This window comes from Sylvia atricapilla, chromosome 20 (assembly GCF_009819655.1).
Source record: "Sylvia atricapilla isolate bSylAtr1 chromosome 20, bSylAtr1.pri, whole genome shotgun sequence".
In the NCBI taxonomy this organism is placed as follows: Eukaryota; Metazoa; Chordata; class Aves; order Passeriformes; family Sylviidae; genus Sylvia; species Sylvia atricapilla.
In genome coordinates this window covers 9,982,390-10,005,193 of record NC_089159.1, presented here as the reverse complement: position 1 = coordinate 10,005,193, position 22,804 = coordinate 9,982,390, and the positions used below count along the sequence as shown (strand labels likewise).

Genomic DNA, 22,804 nt, shown 5'->3' with positions numbered 1-22,804 from the left:
AGCTGGGCACAGGGGGACGCTCACTGCAACCTGGTCCCTGCTCCCTAGAGACCTTGGGGTGCAGGGCACAGCAGGGCTGGGGAGCCCCTCACCCAGAGGATTCACACAGTGCTGGCTGTGAGGGAGCTGCTGTCCCCTCCCTGTGCAGCCTCAGCACCCGGGACCAGAGCTGGGGATTTGCTTGGCTGGGCCGAGGGCTCCAAGCTGGGAGCCAGAAAGGGGCTCTTTGGGATTTTCCAGCCCTCTCTTCTCTAGGGCGTGCTCAGGCCGCCGTGTGCCCAGGACAAACCCTGTGTGGCCATCGTGTGCTCGTGCACATCCTCCCTGCCCACACATGGAGAGGTTTCCAGCTCCCTTTGGGTGCCTGATCCCCACTGTCCCACCCCTGCCCGTGCCTCTGGCCCGTCCCCCAAAGGCCAGCGGGGCTCTGAGGGTGCTGTGCTGCCATCCTGGCCCCGAGCTGCTCCTGTTCCATGCAGCAGGAATGGTTTTATGGACAGTTCAGCCTGTTCAGCCCGTGCAGCTCCCAACACCTGCTCCCGCCGGCGGGCACAGGCTGTTCCCTGCCCAGCCACGGGCCTTTTCCTTCCCTCTGCCTGCCTCTGCAGGAACCCAAACTGCCACCAGCTCCCCAGGGTGTTTAACCGAGAGGGGATCCAGGGCCAGCGCTGTCAGGGACCAGCAGCTGAGCTCCTGAGGAGCTCTGGGGCTGCATTTGGGGTCTGCCGTGGGTGCTGGTGGCTGGCAGGATTTTCTGTGTGTTTGAGATGGGCAGGTAACTCTGGGTGCTCTGGAAAAGTCTGACTCTGGGCTGGGAGCGCTGGGTTTAAAGCTGTTGGCCTTTGCCGGGGCTGCCATTCAGCCAGGAGCAGCAGGAACTGGAAGAGCTTTGGGCAACTGGACAGTGACGAGCGGAGATTTCAGACCTGCCTTGCCCTGAAGGGTCCCAGGCCCATCTGTGCCGTGCTCTGGGTGTGGTGCTGCCTCGAGTCTTGTGCCTGCTTTAAGCGAATTTGTTGATCTTTGGGACTTGGTGCATTCACAGCAATAGGAAAAGCAGGTTTTGTTCAGATCCCAGGGCACAGCCTGGATCTCTTCCTCTGCTCCTTCCCAAAGCTGTTCCCTGCTCCCAGCCCTGACTGCTGCCAAGGGTCAATGGGAGCTTCGTGTCCCCTGTGACCCCTGTCCCCGCCGTGTCCTCTTTGCTAACCAGGTGTCCTTCCATGTCCTGCACAGCTAAATGGCAGTGAGCCTGTCCCTAGAGCTGCCCCACAGCGGAGGCCACGACCCCCACTGGTGACCCCCGTCCTGGGGGTGCTCCCCTGGACCCGCACAGCCTGTTCCTGCTCTGCGCCGGGGCTCGGGCAGCAGGACCCCACACCTCAGAGGACACACCGAGGGGAGAACTCTCCCCGGTTAGACGCGGAGGGAATTCTCCCCTTGGCTCCCTTCCAGCGCGGGCACAGCGCCCGGAGGAGCCGAGCCCACGGGGGTCTTCTCTTGGCCCCGGCGAGCTTGGGCAAAGGGAAGCGTTCCCTCCTCGGGGTGCCACGGGCACGGGGACCCCCCGACGGCGGCCGCGTCCGGGGCGCTGGGAGCCGCCGTCCCGCCCGCCGCCGCCCCCGCCGCTCCCCCGGGGCCTCCCGGCGGCCGCGAGGCAAAGTCCGCCCCGGCGGGCGCTAAGGGCCGGCCCGAGCCGTGCCGGGCCGGGGCGGGGGCCGGAGGAGAGGCCTTGGCGCTGATTTGCATAAGGTATAATGCCTTATGGTGGCGGTCATGGCTCGGTAGAGCGCGGCCCGCGGCCCGCAGCAGCCGCGGCCGGGGCGGAGCGGGGAGGAGGGAGGCGAGCGGCGGGCGCGCCGCGGCCCCGGGAGGAGGATGGTGTCCCAGCTGAGCGCCCTGCAACGGGAGCTGCTGGGCGCCCTGCTCAGCTCCGGGGCCACCAAGGAAGGGCTGATCCGCGCCCTGGAGGACATGGTGCCCGCCGCCGGCTTCGGCGTCAAGCTGGAGAGCCTCCCGCTGTCTCCCGGCGGGCCCCCCGACGGCAGGGCCGCGCTGCCGCCGCTGGCCAACGGGCACGGCAAGGGCAAGCTCTCGGGCGACGAGGGCTCCGAGGACGGCGACGACTTTGACACGCCGCAGATCCTCCGCGAGCTGCAGTCGCTCAACACGGAGGAGGCCGTGGAGCAGCGGGCGGAGGTGGAGAGGATGATCAGGTACCGGCACCGGGGTCCGCCCGCAGGCGCTCGCTCCGACGGCCCCGAGCCCGGCGCTGCCCGGGGGCTCGTTCCCGGGGTGCGGAGCCCGGTGAGCGCTCCCGGCGCTCCCTGCCCGCCCCGCGCTCACTGCCGGCGCTCCGTGCTCCGTGTGTCCCACCCGCTGGCGGCTCCCGGGACTCCCTTGCCCGGCGCTGACGGGGGCCCCGCGGTGAGGGCAGCGGGCCGGGGGAAGCCGGAGCCCTCGGCCGTGTCCCCCCCGCCCCGTCGGGGCTGTCCCCGTCTCCGGTGGCGGCGGGGCCGTGGGGACTCGGACCGGCCGCCGGCTCCGTCCCTTCGCGCCGGCGGCTCAAACATAAACCGCACCACGTGGAGCCCGGGGCGTTATTAATTTATTTCTATAAATCATCAACAGAAAGATACACAAAGGGCCGCGATCAGGGCGATCGGGCCGGAGGGTTACTCATTGCCCGGGTTGTAAAGCGGACCGGGAGCGGGCCGGGAGGAAGGGAAGCCCCGACGGCGGCGGCTCCGCTCCGGCCCATCCCGAGATGCGGCTCCGCTCCGAACCGAGCCGGGCCGGCCTTGGCCCAGCGGGGCAGCCCCGGGCTCGGCGGGCAGCGCTGCCCCGGCCCGGGGGGCGCGGGCGGCACCGACCCCGCTCCGGAGCTGCCGCGGCCGCGGCGCCGGTGGGAGCAGGTGGGAGCCCCGCGGGGACACCCCGAGTGCGGCGGGGACACCTCGGGGTCGGTCCGTGCGTGCCCCGCTGGGAGCTGCCGTGCCGGTGCCGGTGGCGATACCCGGAGCGCGGCCCCAGGTGTCCCTGTGTGTGCCCGCGTGTGCCCGTGTGTGCCCGTGTGTGCCCGGGTGTGCCCATGTGTGCCGGGTGTGCCCGCGTGTGCCCGGGTGTGCCCGCGTGTGCCCGGGTGTCCCCGCGTGTCCCCGCGTGTGCCCGTGTGTGCCCGTGCCCTCTGCCAGCCTGCGGAGCCCGGGGACAGCCCCGGCTCTTCCCCCGACACGCCGCGATCTCGCCAGCGGCGCGCTGCAGTCCTGCCCCGGCAGCGGCAGGGCAGACGGTGCCCTTTGGGGACAGGGCGGTGTCACCAGTGTGTGCCCAGGTTGGGACCTTTCGGGTGCCCAAGGGGCTCCGTGCCTGGGGGGATCCACCGCGGGCCCCTCCCGGGGGGTTCCCAGCCCTCCTGCTTGGCACGGAGCCCTGCACCCCGGGGTGCTCCCACCTGTCCCCTCCGTGCTGGCCACATCCCTCCCCGGGGTGCCCTTTTGGTGGCCGGGGGCGCTGAGCGGGCTGAGCCCCGGGATCACGGTGCTGCCACAGGTGTTTCTGTGCAAAGTTTGCCTTGGGTGCAAACAAGAGCGGGCACATGTCCCTGAGGAGCCTTTGCAAAGAGCTCGTGTTTGCTCTGAGAGAGGCCTTTGTACTTGGAGAGGGAGCGGGCAGGGAGACACCGAGTGCCGCCGTGCCTGGGGGCTGAGCCCCTCCTCTCCCAGTGTCCCGACCCGGGCTATTCCCACATTCCCTGCTGTCACTCCCGGGCAATTCCCACATCCTTGGGGTTGCTCAGCCCCGCAGCACTCCAGGAGCGTGGTCTGGGCTCTGCTGCCCACCCGTGGGTGCCGTGTCCCCGTGGGTTCACCGTGGGCACGGAGAGCCCAGCTCTGGGACAGACACCCCATAGCTCCCTCCCTGCCCCATGCCACCTGCCAGGGCTCACCCACACCTCGCTCAGGCCAGTAATAAATCCCAGGAGCACCCAGATGCCATCCCCTGGGCTGGGGACTTCGGGAAAGCCACCAGCCCTGGGGACCCGGCAAAGCCACCCCGAAATGTGTGTGGGGAGTGCAGGCAGAGCTGGTTCCCTGCTGTGCAGGGAGATGCTGACCACGATGTCGTTTCTGCAGGGAGCTGGGCTTATAATCCATCTCTATAAATTCTTGGCATATTTCTCCGAGGATGTGGAGTGTATTTACCTGGTTTTGAGGCTGACAAAATGGGTGAGCTGGTCTGGGGATCCCTGGGGAGAGGAACCTGTGTGTGAGGCTGAATGGGGAAATGGCTCTTTTTCGGGCAGCATTGGCAGCCAGGCTTTGTGGGGCTAATTTTGTGCGAGAAAAACACCTTTCCATGATTTTGGTGGAGAAGGATCGTGGAGCCAGGGCTATAAACTGGTTTCCCAGTATTAAAAAGCACTCCTGCGTTGGCTCGTGGTTTTGGTTTTGTTTGTAAGTAAAATCCTGTCGAAGATTAGACAATTAATGTTTGTTTTATTTCATTTTGGTGACAGAATCAAAGAAAAAGGGCTGGTGTTGACTCAAAAGGTTTTCCTCTCTGGCTTTTTAGGTTACCAAAAAAGAAAGCAAAAAAAAAAGGGGCCAAACAAACACTCAAACGTTTCTTTTTGGGTCAAGTCCAAACATTTTGTTTAACATGAAACAAAATGTTTGGGTTTGGTTTCAGGTTGTTTAACCCTTTTGAATACGGTCAAGTTGATTTGTAAAGGAAAAAATCACTGCTCAGAAATTAAGAGCTGAATAATTGTTTTGAAAGTGTAAGTGTGAAACACATTGGAAATGTCAAGGTGAAGACTTTTAAAAAATAATTAAATTGAGGGAAATTCTGGAGGGTTTTTTTTGCTGATTCACAGATGTTTTTCCAGCCAAAACGTTGCCAAATTTTATTTGAGTTCCAAAATCTCATCTGTAACCCCAGAGCCCTCATTTGACATTTTCCAATGCTCTGGCTCACGGTTTCACTCTGAGAAAGCGCTGTCCTGGGCTGGGGTGTGAACCAGACCGCTCTTAGAAATGATAATGAGCTCTGTTTCATTAACTTGTTATTAATCAGTGATTAGTGGGATCAGTTGGGTGACATGAGCTGCTTGTGCCCAAAGCTCTGCCCGAGCCCCTCGGCTCCGGCGCGGCCGCGGCTTTGCCCGGTGCCGCTGGGAAGGACATTTCCTCCACATCCTTCTCCTTTGCTTCCCACCTTCTCCCGGGAGCCCTCCCATGGGAAGGACCCCCCACAACCAGCGGGGTTCCCCTGCCTGGAGGTTGGGCACAAGCTCAGAGACTCCAGCAAGGCTCCGTGGCTCCTTCCCGGGGTGTGACAAAGCCTTGCTTGGCTCTGCTCCGGTACTTTTGCCATGGATCCAACCAGCTTTGTTTTCAAGCTGCGGCCAGGAAAAAAAAGTAAGAAATTTACTTGTTGGGCATTTTTTTTTTTTTTTTTTTTTTTTTTTTTTCCCCTCCACTTGACAAGTTGAAGGATCCAAAATAAGTAATGAATTGGGAAAGCAGGCAGAGGGTGGTTCCAGGCACGGCGTTGGGGTATCGCATTATTTGAGTGCAGGACTGTGACCAGCTCTGGGCTCACACCGGTTTTTCAGTGCTGAAAGTGTTCCCTTTTAGCCCAGAATACACCCTGAGGTCTTGGATATAACACAGATGTGTTGGCCTGTTCCTCTGCTGTCACACTGGGCATTCGATAGAGCTAAAGACCACGGACAGCATTTGGATTTTCAGCTGTAATTTTATTTGTTTGAAAATAAAAAGACCCTAATCAGCAGACCCTAAATCAGTATCAGCTACTCCAGGGACGGTAAAGTAGTGTGATTTAGAGAAGAGTCATTTACACCTGGATCCTACAGGAGCCAAATTCAAGTGTTTAATAATAATCAGGAACGACTCAAAATTTTAGGGGGTTTGGTTTCGGTTTTGCCTTAGGGACTCGTTGGGGTTTGTGTGCCTGGTTTGACCTTGGCTTCTCAACCACATTCACCTGTGGTCGGTGCACAGCTGTAGGGCGAGGGAATAGGGTCCCTTTTAAGGGGATATTGAGATTTTTAGATCGTTATCCCTGTGGGAATGGAAGGAAGAAGCCGCACAACAAGCGCGGCGGTTGGGTTTGGTGGCTGTGCAGGGGTCCCTGCCAGCCAGTGGCAATCCCGGGGACACGGGGCACAGAGCAGGTGCTGCACCCGTGAGCAGGGCCAGGAAAAGCATCTCCAGCACTTCTCTTTCTTCACTGAGAGACCAGGATGGGCTCCCCATGCCCATCCAGGTGTGTGCGTATCTTCACGGGAGAGATCGCGCTGAACGTCACGGCAGCAGCTCATGGACGGGCTGTGCTTCCCCGTGGAGGATCTGGAGGAGCTTTGCTGGCACTAATGAGACCTCGGTGTGTCCCATCAGGACACTGGGATCCTCTCTGCTTCTGCCTGCCTGGGGGAACAGTCTGGCTGGCAAACCCCAGGGTGGGTGTGAGCCTCCATCCCGCCAGCCCTGGGGTGGGATTATTATTATTCCTACAATATTAATATTAATATTATTAATAATAATAATAATAATCATAGTTATGAAAGTTTGCCATTATGGGAAGAAGCAAATGCTGGGGGCTTTTCCCTGGCAGCAGATATTAACCCTTGGTTTCCCTGCCCTCAGCGAGGACCCGTGGCGGGCAGCGAAGATGATCAAGGGGTACATGCAGCAGCACAACATCCCGCAGAGGGAGGTGGTGGATGTCACGGGCCTCAACCAGTCCCACCTCTCCCAGCACCTCAACAAGGGCACCCCCATGAAGACCCAGAAGAGAGCTGCCCTGTACACGTGGTACGTCCGCAAGCAGCGGGAGATCCTCCGCCGTAAGTACCTGTGGGAATGGAGGGGGAGAGGGGGGTCCCTGTGTCCCTGTGTCCCTGTGTCCCTGTGTCCCTGTGTCCCTGTGTCCCTGTGTCCCTGTCCTGCCCCTGGCTACCAGCACTGCCCCCAGATCTAGCATCTCCCCAAAACAGTTTTCCAAGTAAAATGAATTTAAGGTGCAGGAAAACTGGGTGAGAACCCCTCTTGGCCCCCTGCTCGTCCACACGGCTGAATTTCTGTGTATTTGTATTTGTTAGATCTGGCAAAGCAATTAATGATGGCTTACAATTAGGTGCCTTTCCCACCTTTGCCCCTTTTCCTTGTTATTTTTCAGGCTGCTCATTTTTTTTTCAACTAAGCTCAAAAAATGGAGAGAGATAGAGAAAATTAGAAACTCCTGAATTGCGGCTGTCTGTAGCAGGGTTTGGGGCAGTCTGCGCTGTTTAAAATGCGGATTATTTTGACCAAGCACACAGACTATTCCTTTGTGCCCCTCTCCCACTCTTCCCTGCCCTGGGATCTGTCCCGTAGCTCTCAAAGCAGCCTCGAGTGGCACTGACCCTCCCCAGGAAAGGGCTCTGCCTCCCTCCTCCAAAAGGATGCAATATCCAGCAGACGGGAAGTGCAGAAAAGGGTTTAGCACCAAATACCATCGCTCTGAAAACACACCTTGAGATGTTAGAGCAAACAGAGCCTGCTCCAGCCTTGCCCTGTGTTTCCCCCCTCCCGTCACGGGGCGGGGAGGGGGGAAAAGCCATTATAAAAAGAGGGAGAATTCCCCTGCAAAACTGAGAATAATAAAACCCTCCCATTAATCTCCCTTTACTGCCGCGGTGACAAGCGCCGGGGCTGGGGCGGCCGCCGAAGGTCACCTCTGGTGCTGCCCGCCCCGGGCACGGGGCTGGCGTCCCACCGGGCTGGGAGGGCGGTGGGAGGGGAGCTGTGGCTGAGCACAGAGGGGGCACCCTCTCGGGGGGCTTTGCAGTCATCGTGCCCAGCTCCCGGCTTGGAAAAATCCTCCCCAAACGAGCGCGGGCTGGCAGGAGCCCTGGCCATGAATATGCATGGCCATAGGCATGCCCTGCACATGCCTCCCCATTAAACAGGGGTGGATGGCAGCGGGCTGGCCCCTTCCCGGCATGGGTGGCACCTGGCTGGCTCCAAAGCCCGCCGTGGGCTCGGGGTGCTGCGGGAGGGGACACGGGGGGACACCTCGGCGCGGGACAGTGACTCCGAGCGGCGGCTACAGGCCAGCTCACGTCTGCTCCTTTCTCTTTCAGAGTTCAACCAGACAGTCCAGGGTTGTGGAAATATGACAGACAAAGGCAGTCAGGATCAGCTGCTGTTTCTCTTTCCAGAGTTCAATCAGCAGAACCAGGGGGCTGCCCAGCTCGACGACGCCTGCTCTGAAACGCCCAGCAAGAAGATGCGGCGCAATCGGTTCAAGTGGGGGCCGGCCTCCCAGCAAATCTTGTACCAAGCCTACGAGCGCCAGAAGAACCCCAGCAAGGAGGAGAGGGAGACTCTGGTGGAGGAATGCAACAGGTAACAGCTGCCCCACAGCCTCAGCCTGCCTTCCCAAAGCTGCGGGAGATGCCGTGCTCCCGGCTCAGCACCCTGGCTCCCGGCTCAGGGCACAGCTTTGCCGAGCTGCCAGGCCTCTGCTTGCCATCATTTCCCCCTCTGAGTGATGGTTGGGCCAGAGGGAACTCCATGCTTGGGCAGGGCTGGGATGGGGATGGTACAGGGATGATCCATGAATGATACAGGGATGATACAGGGATGATACAGGGATGATACAGAGATGATACAGAGATGATTACAGTGATGATACAGGGATGCAGCAGGGGTACTACAGGGGTATCACAGGGATGATCCAGGGATGATTACAAGGATGATACAGGAATGATCCAGGGGTGATCCATGGGTAATTACAGGGATGATTACAGGGATGCAATACGGATGCAACAGGAGTAGCACAGGGATGCTGCAGCATTCCAGCAACATCAGAGGGAGCAGGGATGGCCTTTACAGCGTGGCTGTAGTCAGAGAGCGGGTGGGCTTGCAGGAAGGACCGAAACTCCCCCCAGATTTGCTGCATCCCGAGGCCCCCTGCCTGCCCCCCCAGCAGCAGCCCTGCTCCAATGTGTCCCCTTGCACTGGCAGGGCCGAGTGTCTGCAGCGAGGAGTGTCCCCCTCCAAGGCTCACGGCCTGGGCTCCAACCTGGTGACAGAGGTCCGTGTGTACAACTGGTTTGCCAACCGGCGCAAGGAGGAGGCGTTCCGCCAGAAACTGGCCATGGATGCATACAGCTCTGGCCAGCCCCCACACAGCATGAACCTGCTGCTGTCCCACGGCTCCCCTCACCACAACCAGCCCAGCGCCTCCCCGCCCAGCAAAATGCCAGGTGAGGCCTCGTTTTTGGGGGGTGGTGGCAGAGTTTTGAGGTGCTCTGTGTGTGTGTGTGTGTTTGCAGGGAGAGGATGCTCAGCCTGGGCTCGGGGAGGGGTGGTGATGGAGGGGAGCACGTGCTGTCGCTGCGGTGTTATGGCCACATGGGGAGGGCTGGATTTCCGTCGTGCTGAGGACAAATCAGTGTTTGCTTGGCTGGTTTGGCTCACGGGAGTTCCGTGTGGGCTCGGCTGGGCAGGGAGAGGCTGTGCCCAGCGGGGCAGGAGGAGCTGCCCCGTGCTGCCGTGTTGTGCCAGTGCCAATCCGTGGGATGTAGCCCGTGGGGAGCAGTGGTCTGGGGGTGCACAGGCAATACCCCGGGGAAGGTGTGGCAGCACGTCCTGCCCTTGCTGCAGGGCTGGAGATAGCCCGGGCTGGGTGCAGGACTCTGCACCATCCCCATCACAGAGTGGAGGGAAGTGAATGAAGAAAAAAGCTGCTGGGGGCTGCAGACTCACCCCCAGGACTGGGCAGAGCAGAGCAGAGCGCTCCTGGGGCACTGAAGTGGGAGAAAACGCCGTGGGGAAGGGGCAGCGCATCAGAGAGGCATTGCTGGGAGAACAATCCTCATTGTCCCTTACCTGCCCTCTGCAGCCCCCGGCGGGCGGGACAGGGGGGCGGTGGTGGGGAAATGTGTCCCCACTGCCCCACGTCCCCTCGGACACAGCCCCGGCACTGGCACAGCCCGGCCGGGGAGGCTGGAACCAGCCACCTCCTGGAAATGACCGTGCCTGGCTCGTAACCCACACCCAGCTCGTTACAAAGGCAAATCAAAAGGAACCCGAGCCCGGAGAGTCCCCGCGGGAAGGGCAAGGTGCTTGGGGACACGAGTGACACGGTGTTGGCAGCGCCCCGAGGGGTACCCGGCGATGTGCGGGGCCACATCCCACATCCCATCCCCCTGGGAAGCTCCGGCAGCATCCCGGGGACCGGCCAGCGGTGACCAAAATGTGACCCTGCCCCAGGAATGCCCCGCACAATGGCGGGGACAAGGGAGGACGTTTGCCCTGCTGTCACCGGCTGATTGCTTACAAGGTGCCCTACAAGCACATTGTCAGCAGAATCAGCTGTTTTCGGTGTCGCGGCGGGCTTTACAATGCCCCACCAGCATGCAGCCCCGCATTGTCACGGCGTTGTCCCCCCCGTGCATGCTTAATTGACAATTAAGCCGGGGCTTTGAACGAACCCCGCTGCCTTTGATGTGCCCCCGGCTTGCCAGCGCACATGGGGCACCCCCCGAGAGCCTTTGTGTTCTTCTATTAGGGGACAGCAATTACTGTAACCGCGGGCATTTATCTTGGGGCTGGAGGGCCCTTAAGCCCCAACCTTTATTTTGCCGTGGGAGCGGTGGCAGCAGGGGCCGGCCGTGGCTATAGGGCCGCTGACAGCCCATCCCGAGGGGCTTTTGAGCAGGGCAGGAGTGATGGCTGCGGACAGGAGCCCCTCCGGAGGGGTCAGGAGGAGGAATTGGCTGCGGGAATTTCTTGGTGCTTGTGTCCATCCCGAGGAGGAGGAGATGGGCATAGCAAGGGGGACACTGTGGGGTCTTAAGGCTGATTTTGGGGGCAGCAGGCAGGGGTGGAGCTCAGCTGTGGTTTACTTCAGGGTGCTTGGACCAAGCTGGGTCTAAGAGGCTTCCAGCTCCCAAAACACCGCCGGATCCATCAGTGCTGGAGCCTCCTCCAGGAGATATATCTGGGGATCCCCTCCCAGTGGGACACATTCAGCGCTGGCCCCGCTGCCTGGCTGACCCCGTTGTGGCTGTCCATGCTGGGATTTGAACTGTCCTTGCCCCGGTGTGGCGGCGTCTGGGCCACTCAATGCCTTAACAGCTTAATGACAGCCCTGGGAGGGACAGTGCCCCTGCCCTGCCCAGCCCCTGTGACATCCCCGGCAGGAAACCATGGGGCTGGAGCTGTGGGGCAGCTGCAAACCTCTCCCGTGCCCGTGGACAAAGAGGGGTGGCCTCTCCCTGGGACATCAATGGGGTCTTGCAAAAGGGCAGAATGACAGCGGGGCAGGGAGGAGAGCTGTAAAAGTCAAACATCCTCCGGCCTCTGCTTGGGGACCCATCTGTCAAGCCTGGAGCTGTAGTTTTTAACTATTTGGAGGTAAATACTTAAAGCCTTTCTATCTCGGAGGCTCCTCTCCGAGGCTGGACTTTTCCCTTACTCTGGGTTTTATCAGCAATCTTGGTTCCCTGTTTGATTTGAAGGTCACTCACTCGGGGCTTTATCTCGGTGCCATGCTGTAGACTCTGGCTTATGCCATTTTTATCTTCAAGAGCCCCGAAGACAATTGGGGCATTGATGAGATTAGGGGAAGAACCACTCACCCCCCTGAGCCCGCCCTGCATACAAAAGGCTGCCCACCCTGCAGAGCCCCAGCCCCAAGGAATCACCTCCAGCCTGTCCTGGGGGGCTCCACACCCTTGGGGGTCAGGGTGTCATCCCTCCATCTCTTCATCCATCCCTCCATCCATCCCTCCATCCCTCCATCCATCCCTCCATCCCTCCATCCCTCCATCCATCCATCCATCCCTCCATCTCTCCATCCATCCATCCATCCATCCCTCCCTCCATCCATCCATCCATCCATCCCTCCATCCCTCCATCTCTCCATCCATCCATCCATCCATCCATCCATCCCTCCATCCATCCCTCCCTCTATCCATCCCTCCATCCATCCCTCCCTGCTCTGCAAACATCAGAGTAGCAGAACAATATCAAAGCAATCACATTTACATACATATATAGGTGTATATACATATATATATTAAAAGACATTACTTTTATATATATATATATACACACACATTTAGATATCTCTATACATGGAGATAAACATAAAAATAACCCAGTGCCACCCCTGGAGATTCTTCCTAAAACCCAAAGGGCAATTGAAGTGCTTTAACTTTCCTTTCAGAGGAGATCCCATCAGCAAACCCTCGCTCTGGGGATACCCTGGTTTATACCTGGATCCTTCCTGGTGTTTCTTGGGGTGCTGGTTCTGGCTGGGACCCGGTGCCAGCAGTTGTAATATTTTACTGTCGGGCGCATTGTGGGGCTCGGTGGGTACAGTGCTCTGTTAGGAGCTTTTCCCTCTTTTATGGGGGTAATTAGAACTTTATGACAGCAGCGAAATGGGAGGGTCTAGTCCCCATAAACGGGTTTATAATGGATATAAACTATGCACCTCTGTAACTGAGCAAGATTAACACTTTAGGGACAATTTGAGTGGCAGCCCGAAAAATCAGAGCTGCCCTCGGTGCTGCCTGGATCTGGATATTGGGAGGGTGAAATTGTCCCTTCAGTGACCTGGCTGTCCAGGGTGTCAGTGGGTGAAGCATCACTGAGTCCAGCATGACCCCAGAAATTACACTTTGCTTTTCTCACCCCACTTTCACACCCTGGTCCACGCCAGTGGCTGCGTCCTGGGGCGTCAGACAGAGCCAGAGCTGAATCCCTGCCATCACCAGTGAATTTTTGGGGTCTCTTTTGGGGTTTGGCATTGCTGGTGATGTGCAGGACATTGGTGAAGGTCTGGGCAGAGGTACAGCCTAGAGCTGGGGGAAGGGGCAGACCCTGGAGGTTGGGGCATGGTGGCAGCAGGGCTCCCTTTGCATGGAAAAGACAGTTAAAAGTACAATGAGGGTTTTTTTTTTTTTAAATACAATTTATTAATATCAAACATGACTTAAAGCGAAGCAGAACCAAACTGCTTTGCTGCTGGTGCCTGCCAAAAGCAGGGGACTGGTGTGTTCTGAGAAAATGGCACCAGGCTGTGATGAAAGTGATAAAGAGACAGATCCTTGCCCTAAACTCCCTGCACTAGCCCCAAAAGCCGAGTCAGGAGGATGAGTGTGGCAGCCCAGAGGAGTCAGGAGGTGCTGGGGCTGTCTGTGGCTGCACAGGAGCCTCTTGCCCTGGGGACTGTCACACTGCTGTCCCCATCCATTGGCTGGAACAGGGTTAAGGCTATGGGAGCCCGACCCTGCAGCTCGTCTGGGGCAGGGGAAAGCAGTAAAACATTTCACAGGCTGTGCAGCTCAGGGGCCACACAATGGCCCATCCCATAAACAGACTTTTATATTATGGCTGTAGTTCCAGTTAAAAAAAAAAAAAAAAAAAAAAAAGCCTTGAGGAGGGAAGGCTCCACGGCCAGACCCATTCCTGGTGATCCCCATCCAGGCTCCTCTCCTGAGGAGCAGACTGAGGGGGAATAAATCCCTTTGCACAAGGGCTGCTTCCAGCTGTGGGGGCACAGGAGAGCAGCAGGAGAACCGTTGTGTTGGGCTCTGATGGCTGTCTGAGCCCAGCTCATAAACCCTGCATGCCAGAGCCCCCAGCTCGTCCCAGGGGGAATCCTTCAGTGCTGGTGCAAGCAGCTCTGCCCATGGATTCACCCCGGCTCTGGGGGGAGCTCCCAGAGCTTGTGCTGCCAGGGGAAGGCTGGATCCCAGGGTTCAGGGCTTGGAGGAGGCCTGGGGAGCTCAGAGGAAAGGCACCCCCATCACCAGAGAGCTCCCTGTGTCACAGCAGTGACAACAGCAATAATGCCTTGTAGTGGCTCCCTGATATTAATGATCTGCCCAAATCCAACCCAGCCCTGGGGACACATAATTAATAACACTCCTCCCGTTGTGGGAATGGGGAGAGCCCAGTGAGGATAGATGCTTCCTAATAGAAGCCCTGGCAGAAGGATTCTCCCTGCCCAGCAAGAGGCTTCTGGGCAGGGTCCTTGGTGGGGCTGGAGAGTGGACCCAGCCCCAGAGCCCAGCCTGGCTCTCCTGGGGAGAGCTAATCTTCATCAAGACTCTTCATCAAGACACTGAGTCTTCAGTGGTTTTATCTGGAGACCCAAAATCTCAGTCCCCAGCCTATCTGGGAATCTCGGCGCTGGTTATTGTTCCTCAAACAATCAAAGTCTTGTCCTTGGGGTTGCAAGGAAGAGCTTGAAAATCAGCATTTAACCTCTTGTGTCTTTTAAAGCCGACTTCACGGCTTTGAGTGGCTTGGCTCATGAGCTACCACCCCCTCAGCTGGATAGGGCGTGATTTTGCATTTGAAATGGACTTTTTTTTGTTGTTGTTCTTACTGAGCCCAGAAGAGCTTGAAGACAGCAGAAACGCTGATTTCCTTTTGCGAGAGGAGCCGTCTGCGCTCCAGTCTATCTCTCAGATCACGCCCAGAAGAAAAGGCTTTATTTTATCTCCTCTCCCATTGTTTCAGCAGCGCCGGGATCCCGGCCCGGAGTGAAGCACCCTGTGCTGGGGCCGCGGGAGGAATGTGTGTGACAGTGCCCGGGTTGAGTAATGTTTACCCTGGTCACGGCAGGGACGGCCACTCGGGCCGCCAAATATCCACCTGCCAGAGGACATTCTTTTATTATCAGGGATAAAGGGGTTTGCTGGGAAATCATCAGGGCCCAGACATGGCGAGGAGATTCCTATCTGCGGGTCGTGTTTAACCAGCTGATGGGGAAAACTCCGGCGGCGACTGCGGAGTCACTGTGTTGTGGTTTTGGTGGAGGGCTGTGAGCAGGTCTGTGCATGGGCAGATGGTTCTGGAGCTGGTGGGAAGCTCCTGGACTCCAGTTATTATTTACCTGCTTTTCCTTGGTTCAGAGATTAATTTTAGAGTAGCCTTTAGAGCATCCTTTATGGAACCAGCCAGGCTGAATGTCCCCTGTGATGGCCATTTGAGGAGCTGTCTCCAGTGTCCTTGTGCGGTGGCCAGGGGTCACTCATGGTGGCTGGCAGGGTGGGCTTTGCCACCACGGGGGTTTTTCCCCAGGAATAAACCATGGTTTGTCTGTCCATCGTGCACCTCTTCTATCCCAGAGCAGTTCAGTAACTCTGGCTGTGAGCACAGGGCTGGACTCCTCCTAATAAATGGCTTTTCGCCCTAGCTGTCAAGGCAGGCCCGTAAAAGACACTTTTGTTTCCCATGGCTTTTCCTCAGTTAATTATTTGTGATCTGTAGATGCCTTTCCATGACACATGGCTGATCATATGGTTATCAGGGTGGGGTGCTTCAGCCAAATTAAATATATTTATATAGAGGACCTGTGCTGGGGCCCGATTTCCCTCCAGGGCACTGGAAGGCTGGGGTCTGCTCTGGGGGGCTGTTGTGTGGCTGGTCCCTCTGCCTTGCTGCTGTTAATCATACACTTGTGGAGAGGTGTTGAGAGGGAATCTGATGCAGAAGGACCTGAGGAAACAGTGAGATCCCTGGAGCTGGGCACCTCGGGATGGCTGGGGGCTGCGGGGAGCAGGGAGAACCTCACAGGGGTGAGATGGAGGCTGCAGGGTCACTCCTGATGGGGCAGGATCCCAAGAGGCAGGGCAGGAATTTGCAGGGTGGGTGTGAACCGTGCCAATGGAAACACGAGGGGTGCAGGTGGCTTTGGGGCTGTCGGCCTGGGTGGGGCTCCCTTTGCCCCCCGTGGCACTGGACAGTGTGGGATTGCAACTCCAGCCATCAACTCCTCCCTGTAATTCCAGGGGACCAGCTGGGAAGTGGTACAGCAGGAGGGGACACACTTTCCAGTGCTCCCATCCCTCTGTGTCATTCATAGGCGTCATTTAGGATCTCCTGCACATCTGCATCCTTGTGCCACACACTGCGGGAGGGCTGGGGGGTCCCGAGGGGGTCTGCAGGACCCTGGCAGCCCTCTCTGGTGGCCGTGGGTGATGCCAAGGCTCGGTGGTGTTTTGCAGGGGTGAGGTACAGCCAGGCCAGCGGCGAGGCGGCGTCCTCGGGGGCCATCAGCCACCACGGCAGCGGTGCCATGGTCACCACCAGCCAGGCTGTCCTGCAGCAGGTCTCCCCGGCCAGCCTGGACCCGGGCCACGGTTTGCTCTCTCCCGAAGGAAAAATGGTGAGTACACCTGGCCCATTGTGGCGGCGGCGCTGATAAGATAAGAGGGCTCAGCGGGCAGAGCAAACACGCTTTCCCCGGGTTTCACACGCGGCCCGGGCTGAACAATGGGGCATTGTGGGGGAGCCGAGTGCCACTGTCCCCACCGCCCCCGGTGGGACACGGAGTGTTTTCCCAGATGGATCTGGCAGAGCCCAGGGGTTCATTGATCCACTGGGTGGATCACTGTTTGCTTTCCCCTGCCCATGACATGGTATCGATAAAATACTCATTCATTACTTTTTCCCCTGAACCCTCCCAAGTTTGGGAAGAGCTTTCCCTGCGAGCAGAGACCTTCTTATCCCGGGCATCACTCAGGATTGAAGCTGCTCGTGCTGGCTCTGGCCCCACAGCTCCTGCCTCTCCCCTGTGCCGTGTCCTTGGGGCTTTGCTGGGCAGAGCTGCCAACATCAGCGTGGCAGAAGTGGAGATGGGACATCAGCGTCCCTGCGGTGCTGGACATGTCCCCACGCTGCTGCTGCAGGGCCCGAGCACTCGGGACACCCCTTCCTGGTGTCAAGGCCCTGGAGGAGCGGGTGAAGGAGCAAGACAAGGAGGGGGTACAGGAGCTCAGACCAGGATGGGATGGGATGTGATAGCAGAGCACAGCCCGTCCCTGGAGCGGGCTGGCAGAGGTTTGCCTGCAGCTGCTGCTTTTCCGGGAGTTTTTTCCTGCTGAAATCGAAAGTCAAACATGGCACTGGGTGACGGGGCCAAGCCGGTTCTGCCCCGGTTTTCACTTCCATTTTCAGAGGGTTGTCGCTCCCGGGCCATCGGTCTCCTGGCAAGGCTGAGTGGCCATGGAGGGCTCTCTGTCCCCTCCCTCAGCTATGGCACCATTCCATTGTGCCTTTCTCCTGGCTGGAGAGGGTCTCTGTGCAGCCCCTCGGGCTCTGGCACTCACCCTGCAAAGCCAAATATCCTCTACCAAGCCAAGGGGACATTGCAGAGTGACACCCCAGCTCCCCCAGCCCAGTCCCTCTGCCTCAGCATGCCCAGATCGCCTCAGGGGTGTGTTGAACCTCATAATGCTCAGCCTGAAGCCATAAAATGAGTCAGGGATAAAGGTGGTGGCAGCAGCAGCACATGCCCAGGGTGGGGGTCCCCGAGGAGCTGGCAATGCCAGCACCCCCTGCCAGCTCCTGGGACCAGGGCAGAGACCCCTGGAAGGGGCTGGGCAGCACGGGAGAAGGGAAAGGAGCAGATTAAACTGGTAAAAGCCCCTTGGTAAAGTGCAGCAGAAAAGCCCTGCTGAGTTCTCCCCAAGTGCCCAGCGCCGTGGGGATGGCGGCTCTGCCAGCTTATCTCTGATCTCCAGGCAGGGCTAGCTGGTGCTTGCAGGTGATTTAATAGAAATATGCTGTAGGCTGTGGTTTCTAGTAAGTAAACATGTGCCTTTAATGCCCCACATGAAACAAGGAGCTGCCAAGGAAGTTGCTGCATCTTTCAGGAAAGAGTTTTACTGAGGCTCCAGAAATCTCTTGTGGCTCACTCTTTCGTGCTCCGGTGTTTGCCTCAGCTCTGTTAGTGCCAGAGGGTCTGCCCTGAGGGTGCAGTGCCTGGAGGGTCTTTTCCAGTCATGCACAATGCAGGTGCAGTGCTCTGGGGCTAAACACCCTGTGAGAGGAGCCGGGGCTGCAGGCGAGCGGCGTGTGCTTGCCGGGAGCTGTTTGACTTGTGCAGCCGAGTGTGGTGTAACCCGGCCTTGAAGGGACTTTGAAAGTGGAAAATACCGGATCAGGAAATGTGAGTCACTCCCGGGCTTTGGAATTTATTGATGGATTTGTTTCAATTGCTATCTCCAGCTCACATGTGCAAAATAAACAAGGTGCTCGGAACTGGTGTCCAGAAATGTCACCTGAAGGGCTGCGGGGATGGCTCTGAGTTGGGATTGAGGTCACTCAGTGCAAGAGGACCAACGGCAGGGATTAGGGGAAGGTGCAGCAATTAAAGAAATAAGGCATTTACGTGTCCTGGGGACCAGCTCCAGTCCTCTCAGCACATGCCAAGTGCCTTTGTCTGATCCCTAAACTTTGGCCTGAAACCCTGGGCACTGGCTCTGGCTGTGCACACCCGCCCTGTCTCACCAGTATCCTGCCAGATTGGTGACTAAGATCATCACCACGAGGCCCTTTTAACCTGCTTTCTGTCATTCTTCTTCACTTTCCTGAGTTTATAGGTCCCACTTTCCCCTGAAAGCATGATGGTTAGAAGTTAATGAGTGTCAAAAGCCCTCAGCTGTCCCCGTGGGCTGGAGCTTGGACTTGGGGTACAAAACACCAAAGGCTTGGGATGTGCCTTGTTCCGGTGCCATGCTCCAGTGGAGCTGGAAGCCAGTGCCAGCAGAGTCTTTCCCAATGCTGTTTTGCTGTATATTAACACGAAGCTGAGGAGCTGCAGTCAGAGTCTGCACCTGGGGTGTAGGGGCTGTATGGGGTGGGTCCCCGGTGGGACCACAGCCTGCTCCCCTCTGAGGAGGGGGCTCTGCTGATGCCCTGGTGTCCCTGGGAAGTGGAGGAGAGGGCTGGGGGCTGTGCTCTGACGGTGCCTGTTGTGATATCCCGGCAGATCTCGGTGTCAGGGGGTGGGCTGCCCCCGGTGAGCACCCTGACCAACATCCACAGCCTGTCCCACCACAACCCGCAGCAGTCCCAGAACCTCATCATGACGCCGCTCTCGGGAGTCATGGCCATCGCCCAGAGTAAGTGTCCCCCGGGCTGCCCCCTGTGACAGGGAGGTGACACTGCCCGGCACTGACATCCCGGCTCTGCTCTCTCCCTGCTCCCAGGTCTGAACACCTCGCAGGCTCAGAGTGTCCCCGTCATCAACAGCGTGGCTGGCAGCCTGGCAGCCCTGCAGCCGGTGCAGTTCTCCCAGCAGCTGCACAGCCCACACCAGCAGCCGCTGATGCAGCAGTCCCCTGGGCACATGACACAGCAGCCCTTCATGGCCACCGTGACCCAGCTGCAGAACTCACACAGTAAGGGCTAGCGAGGAGCTGCAGAGGGCCCCGGAAATGAATTCAGATGGGAAATCAGCTGCTGCTCCCCTCCCTGCTCTCCCCTGCCCAAGCTGGCCCCCTTGGAGCTGCCCCTCTCTCGTGGTCCCGGCCCATGGGATGCTCAGCGGTGCAGGGTGGTCACATCCTGCTTCATCCCTTCCTTCCCTCACTCCATCCCTCTGGTCCAGTCCCCACAAGCTTTTTGGGGGCGAGCTGCTGCCTGAGAATGCAGTGCCTTGGAGGGGAGTGGGGGGTTCTTCCCTTGCCTTGTTTGATCTCATCCCTGTCTCCCTGCTGCCCGTTCCCAGCCCGGGGTGGCTTTTCCCTGACCTGTGCCCTCCTGTCCGCAGTGTACGCACACAAACAGGAGCCTCCCCAGTATTCCCACACCTCCCGCTTCCCCTCGGCCATGGTGGTGACGGACACCAGCAGCATCAGCACACTCACCAACATGTCATCCAGTAAGCAGGTAATGGCCCCACAGAGGTGGCCGGGGGGCACGGGGTGAGGGTGTGGAGCTGGAGTGGAGCTTTTCCCCCCTCTGGATATGGGGCTGGAGGTGGGAGTAGCAGAGAGCCCGTCCTGCTGTGCTCTGTTCATTGGGAAGCTGAGGATGGGAACCACATTCCAGCCCCTTCCAAAACACCTGCTTGCAGGTGGCGTGGTGGGGATTTGGGTGATTTTGTCTAACGTTGGTGGTACCAGCCAGGCCCTGCTCATCCATGGGGCAACTCCATGAGAGTGGGAGCATCCTGCTGGGGCTGAGAAGGTGGAACCAAGCAGGCTCTGCTGCCCGTGCCCAGGGGGATCGACCCTGGTTAGAGTCAAGTGGAGTCCAAGGCTCCCCAGCTTCCCCCAGCCCATAAACCTTTATCATCTGCCCACTGCAGGTGTAAGGCCGGACTTATCCTGGTTCAAATCAGGTGTGTGAGGTTTTCCTTAGACAATAGCCCCTTTCTGAGAGCCAGTTCTGGGGACTGTGGGAAATATGTGGCCCTTATTGATCGCTAGATAAATAAGAGAGAGCCTTGAACTTGCATTCAGATAAACTTTCTTCCCGAGGTTTGACAGGGGACAGGAAAAAAATGTCTGCAATGACCACAGAGTAAATACAGTGTGGGATTGCTGTGAGACCCCCCCAGCATCGCTGTGAGATCCTTGCCCAGGCTGATGGAAGGGGCTGCGAAGGGGAGACGTGGGGGAGTTTGGGGCGCTTGGGAAGGGGTCAGCAAGGCCACCCCCCGGGGATCCCACCGTGTGCAGGTCTCAGGGTGACCATTCAGGCACGGCCACCCCTCCGAGCTCCATTTCCTCCGTGCAGCTTTATCGGCCCATCTGCTGTGCGCTCAGCCCGAACTGGCCCTGATTAATGGAGCTCTCCTGCCTTTGATGCCGGGCTGGCCTCGGCAGCCCCGGGACACAGGAAATGTCCCTGGCAGGGACACAGAGCCCGGCCATCCCCGCTGCCTCCGGGCCCCGCCATCCCCCTGCCCTGAGCAGCGCTGCCCGCCGGGGCTGGGGCTTGCTGCCTCCATCACGGTTTTGTACTTTTAATTAAAGCAGGAGGAGGTGTCCCAGCTCAGGACGGGGGGAATATGGGGCCAGGACCCTTCACTTGTTGGGGAGAGTGGGCATCCATCCCCCCAATTACCCCCAAATACATGATAAACGTCCTGCAAACACCAGGGCAGGATCTGACCCGTCTCCATCAGCAAACCCTGCCAGCCCCCAGGGGCTCTTTTCCTACCAGCCATTCGATGCCCCAGCTACAACTGGAAAAACTTCTCTCTGGCCATGGATTTCTTTCTTGCTGGTCAGCAGTTCCATTAGCCAGGGGTGAATGAAGTGTGACGGACGCAGCACGGGGGCCCCAGAAATGCTGCTCACCACCCAAATCGCTCAAATACCTGAGCGTTCTTGGTGATTTGGGTTTCTGTCATTGACTGGAGCTACCGGGGGCTGTGCCCTGGCTCCTCCACACTTTGCCTCGGGTCCTGCAGGGGGGCTGGAGCTGGAGGGAGGTCCCTGGTCACCCCCCAGCTGTCCCCTCGCTTGCTGTGGCTCTCTTATCAGATGTTGTTATTAGACCTGGAAGGGGCAAATACCTCCCCGTTCCTTTGACAACGCTTGAGGCCGAGCCACCATGTTTATTACGTTGGCAAACACCTGATAGCCACGGCCAGTCCCTAATGACATGTCACGGGAGGCTCCTGGCGTCTCCTTATCTCCTCCTGACCGTGTTTGCTGTGTGCTGCAGCCCACAAGGTCACCCCCACCCCTGGCCCCTGCCCACCGGGGGCTGGAGGGACCCCGGGGATGGAGAAGGAGCCTGTGCAGTGGGGTGGATGTGGCAGGGGGAGCTGCTTGTCTCTGTCCCTGGAGATGGGAGCCGTGCTGGGGGACAGTGATGAGCACTGCTCCCACCCCAGCCCAGCTCAGCCTGGCTGCTCCTGGGCTGCGTGGCACAGCCTGGGCACAAACAGGACCTTTTTTAGTATCATTATTTTTGGGAGGGGGTGGCAATAGCTGGCTAAGAAAGTATTTTCCCAGTGCCTCCCGCACAGGGGTGGGCTGGGGGCTGAGCAGGGCAACACCAAGGTCACGGAGCGGTGCAGGAGGTGATGCCTCCAAATGCTGTGTGACGCTGCCTCCTCCTCCTCCTCCTCCTGCCTCGCTCCCCGCCGCTCACTGCGCTGCTCTCCCTCTCCCTCCGCAGTGTCCCCTGCAAGCCTGGTGATGCTCCACACCTCGCTGCTCTTGCACATAGCAGCGGGATCTTATTTTCCACACCATCCCGCCGGCGAGCTGCGCTCACAGCCCAGGAGTCGCCTGCCGGAGCAGAGCCCAGCAGCCGGGAGCCCGACACGGAGCCGGGGCTCGAGGCTCCCCGCCGCCCTCCCGAGCCCGGAGCCGCCGTGCCCACCCGGGACCTGCCTCTCCTTCCCTCCACGCAGTATTTCCGAGATGGTTTTCCTGAGAAGTATTTGTGCCTTGCAAGAGGCTCTCCCGAGGAACAAGGCAGGAGCTGTGCTGGGAACTGGCAGAAGGGGAAGATGGATCATGTTCTAAGTTGTACTCCTCCCCTCGGCGGACTGAGAGGGACCGGGGTCTGTTACTTGGCGTTTGGAGGGAGGAATTGCATGTGTTGTTGAACTGAGCCAATTAAACTGTAAATAGAGGTACAGTCTGCTCCATCCTCCCCACTCCTATACATAGAGATTTATATAAAAAAGAAGTAAATTTTGTCCAATGGATGTAAACTACTGTAATTAAGTGCAATTCCCCCATCTGTATATATTGGTTATCTTCTTTTTCTCTCCTTTTTTTTTTTTTTTTTTTTATGGTAAAGGTCAGAGCTGAGGATGGTTTTGGTTTTTGTATTTCTCTTTTTTTCCTTTAAATGAGGTAATTCCAATCCTGGGGCTGGCGAGGACCCTGGGCAGGCAGCACTGGGCTCTGCAGTGCAGGAGGACAGGCAGACACGTGTCCCCTGCACGGTGACATCCCACGTGAAGGAAGGGCACAGGGCGAGCTGAGCAGAGCCCTGGCAGGACCTGG

At 58.5% G+C, this 22,804-nt stretch overlaps 1 protein-coding gene across 2 annotated transcripts; it reads left to right on the top strand.

Annotated features, from left to right (window-relative positions):
• Nucleotides 1-1,801: 1,801 nt before the first annotated feature.
• Nucleotides 1,802-22,606, top strand: HNF1B (HNF1 homeobox B). 2 transcript variants are annotated; one of them, XM_066333549.1, is made up of 9 exons: nucleotides 1,802-2,216; nucleotides 6,675-6,874; nucleotides 8,153-8,417; nucleotides 9,039-9,280; nucleotides 16,046-16,206; nucleotides 18,814-18,946; nucleotides 19,034-19,225; nucleotides 19,597-19,715; nucleotides 21,963-22,606. In XM_066333549.1, exons 1-9 carry the CDS (start codon nucleotides 1,879-1,881, stop codon nucleotides 21,981-21,983), a joined length of 1,671 nt encoding a protein of 556 aa, XP_066189646.1. In that variant the 5' UTR covers nucleotides 1,802-1,878; the 3' UTR covers nucleotides 21,984-22,606. The 2 variants fall into 2 exon arrangements, with proteins under 2 accessions (XP_066189646.1, XP_066189647.1); XM_066333550.1 differs by having other exon boundaries at nucleotides 1,803-2,216; nucleotides 8,231-8,417.
• Nucleotides 22,607-22,804: the final 198 nt, after the last annotated feature.

What these genes read in the sequence shown, in the direction of transcription:
- HNF1B (XM_066333549.1), top strand. Translation starts at nt 1,879, where the DNA reads ATGGTGTCCCAGCTGAGCGCCCTGCAACGGGAGCTGCTGGGCGCCCTG. An exon ending in GAGGTGGAGAGGATGATCAG is followed by an intron (nt 2,217 to 6,674) that starts GTACCGGCACCG and finishes CCCTGCCCTCAG; the next exon opens with CGAGGACCCGTGGCGGGCAG. An exon ending in TCTCTCCCGAAGGAAAAATG is followed by an intron (nt 16,207 to 18,813) that starts GTGAGTACACCT and finishes ATATCCCGGCAG; the next exon opens with ATCTCGGTGTCAGGGGGTGG.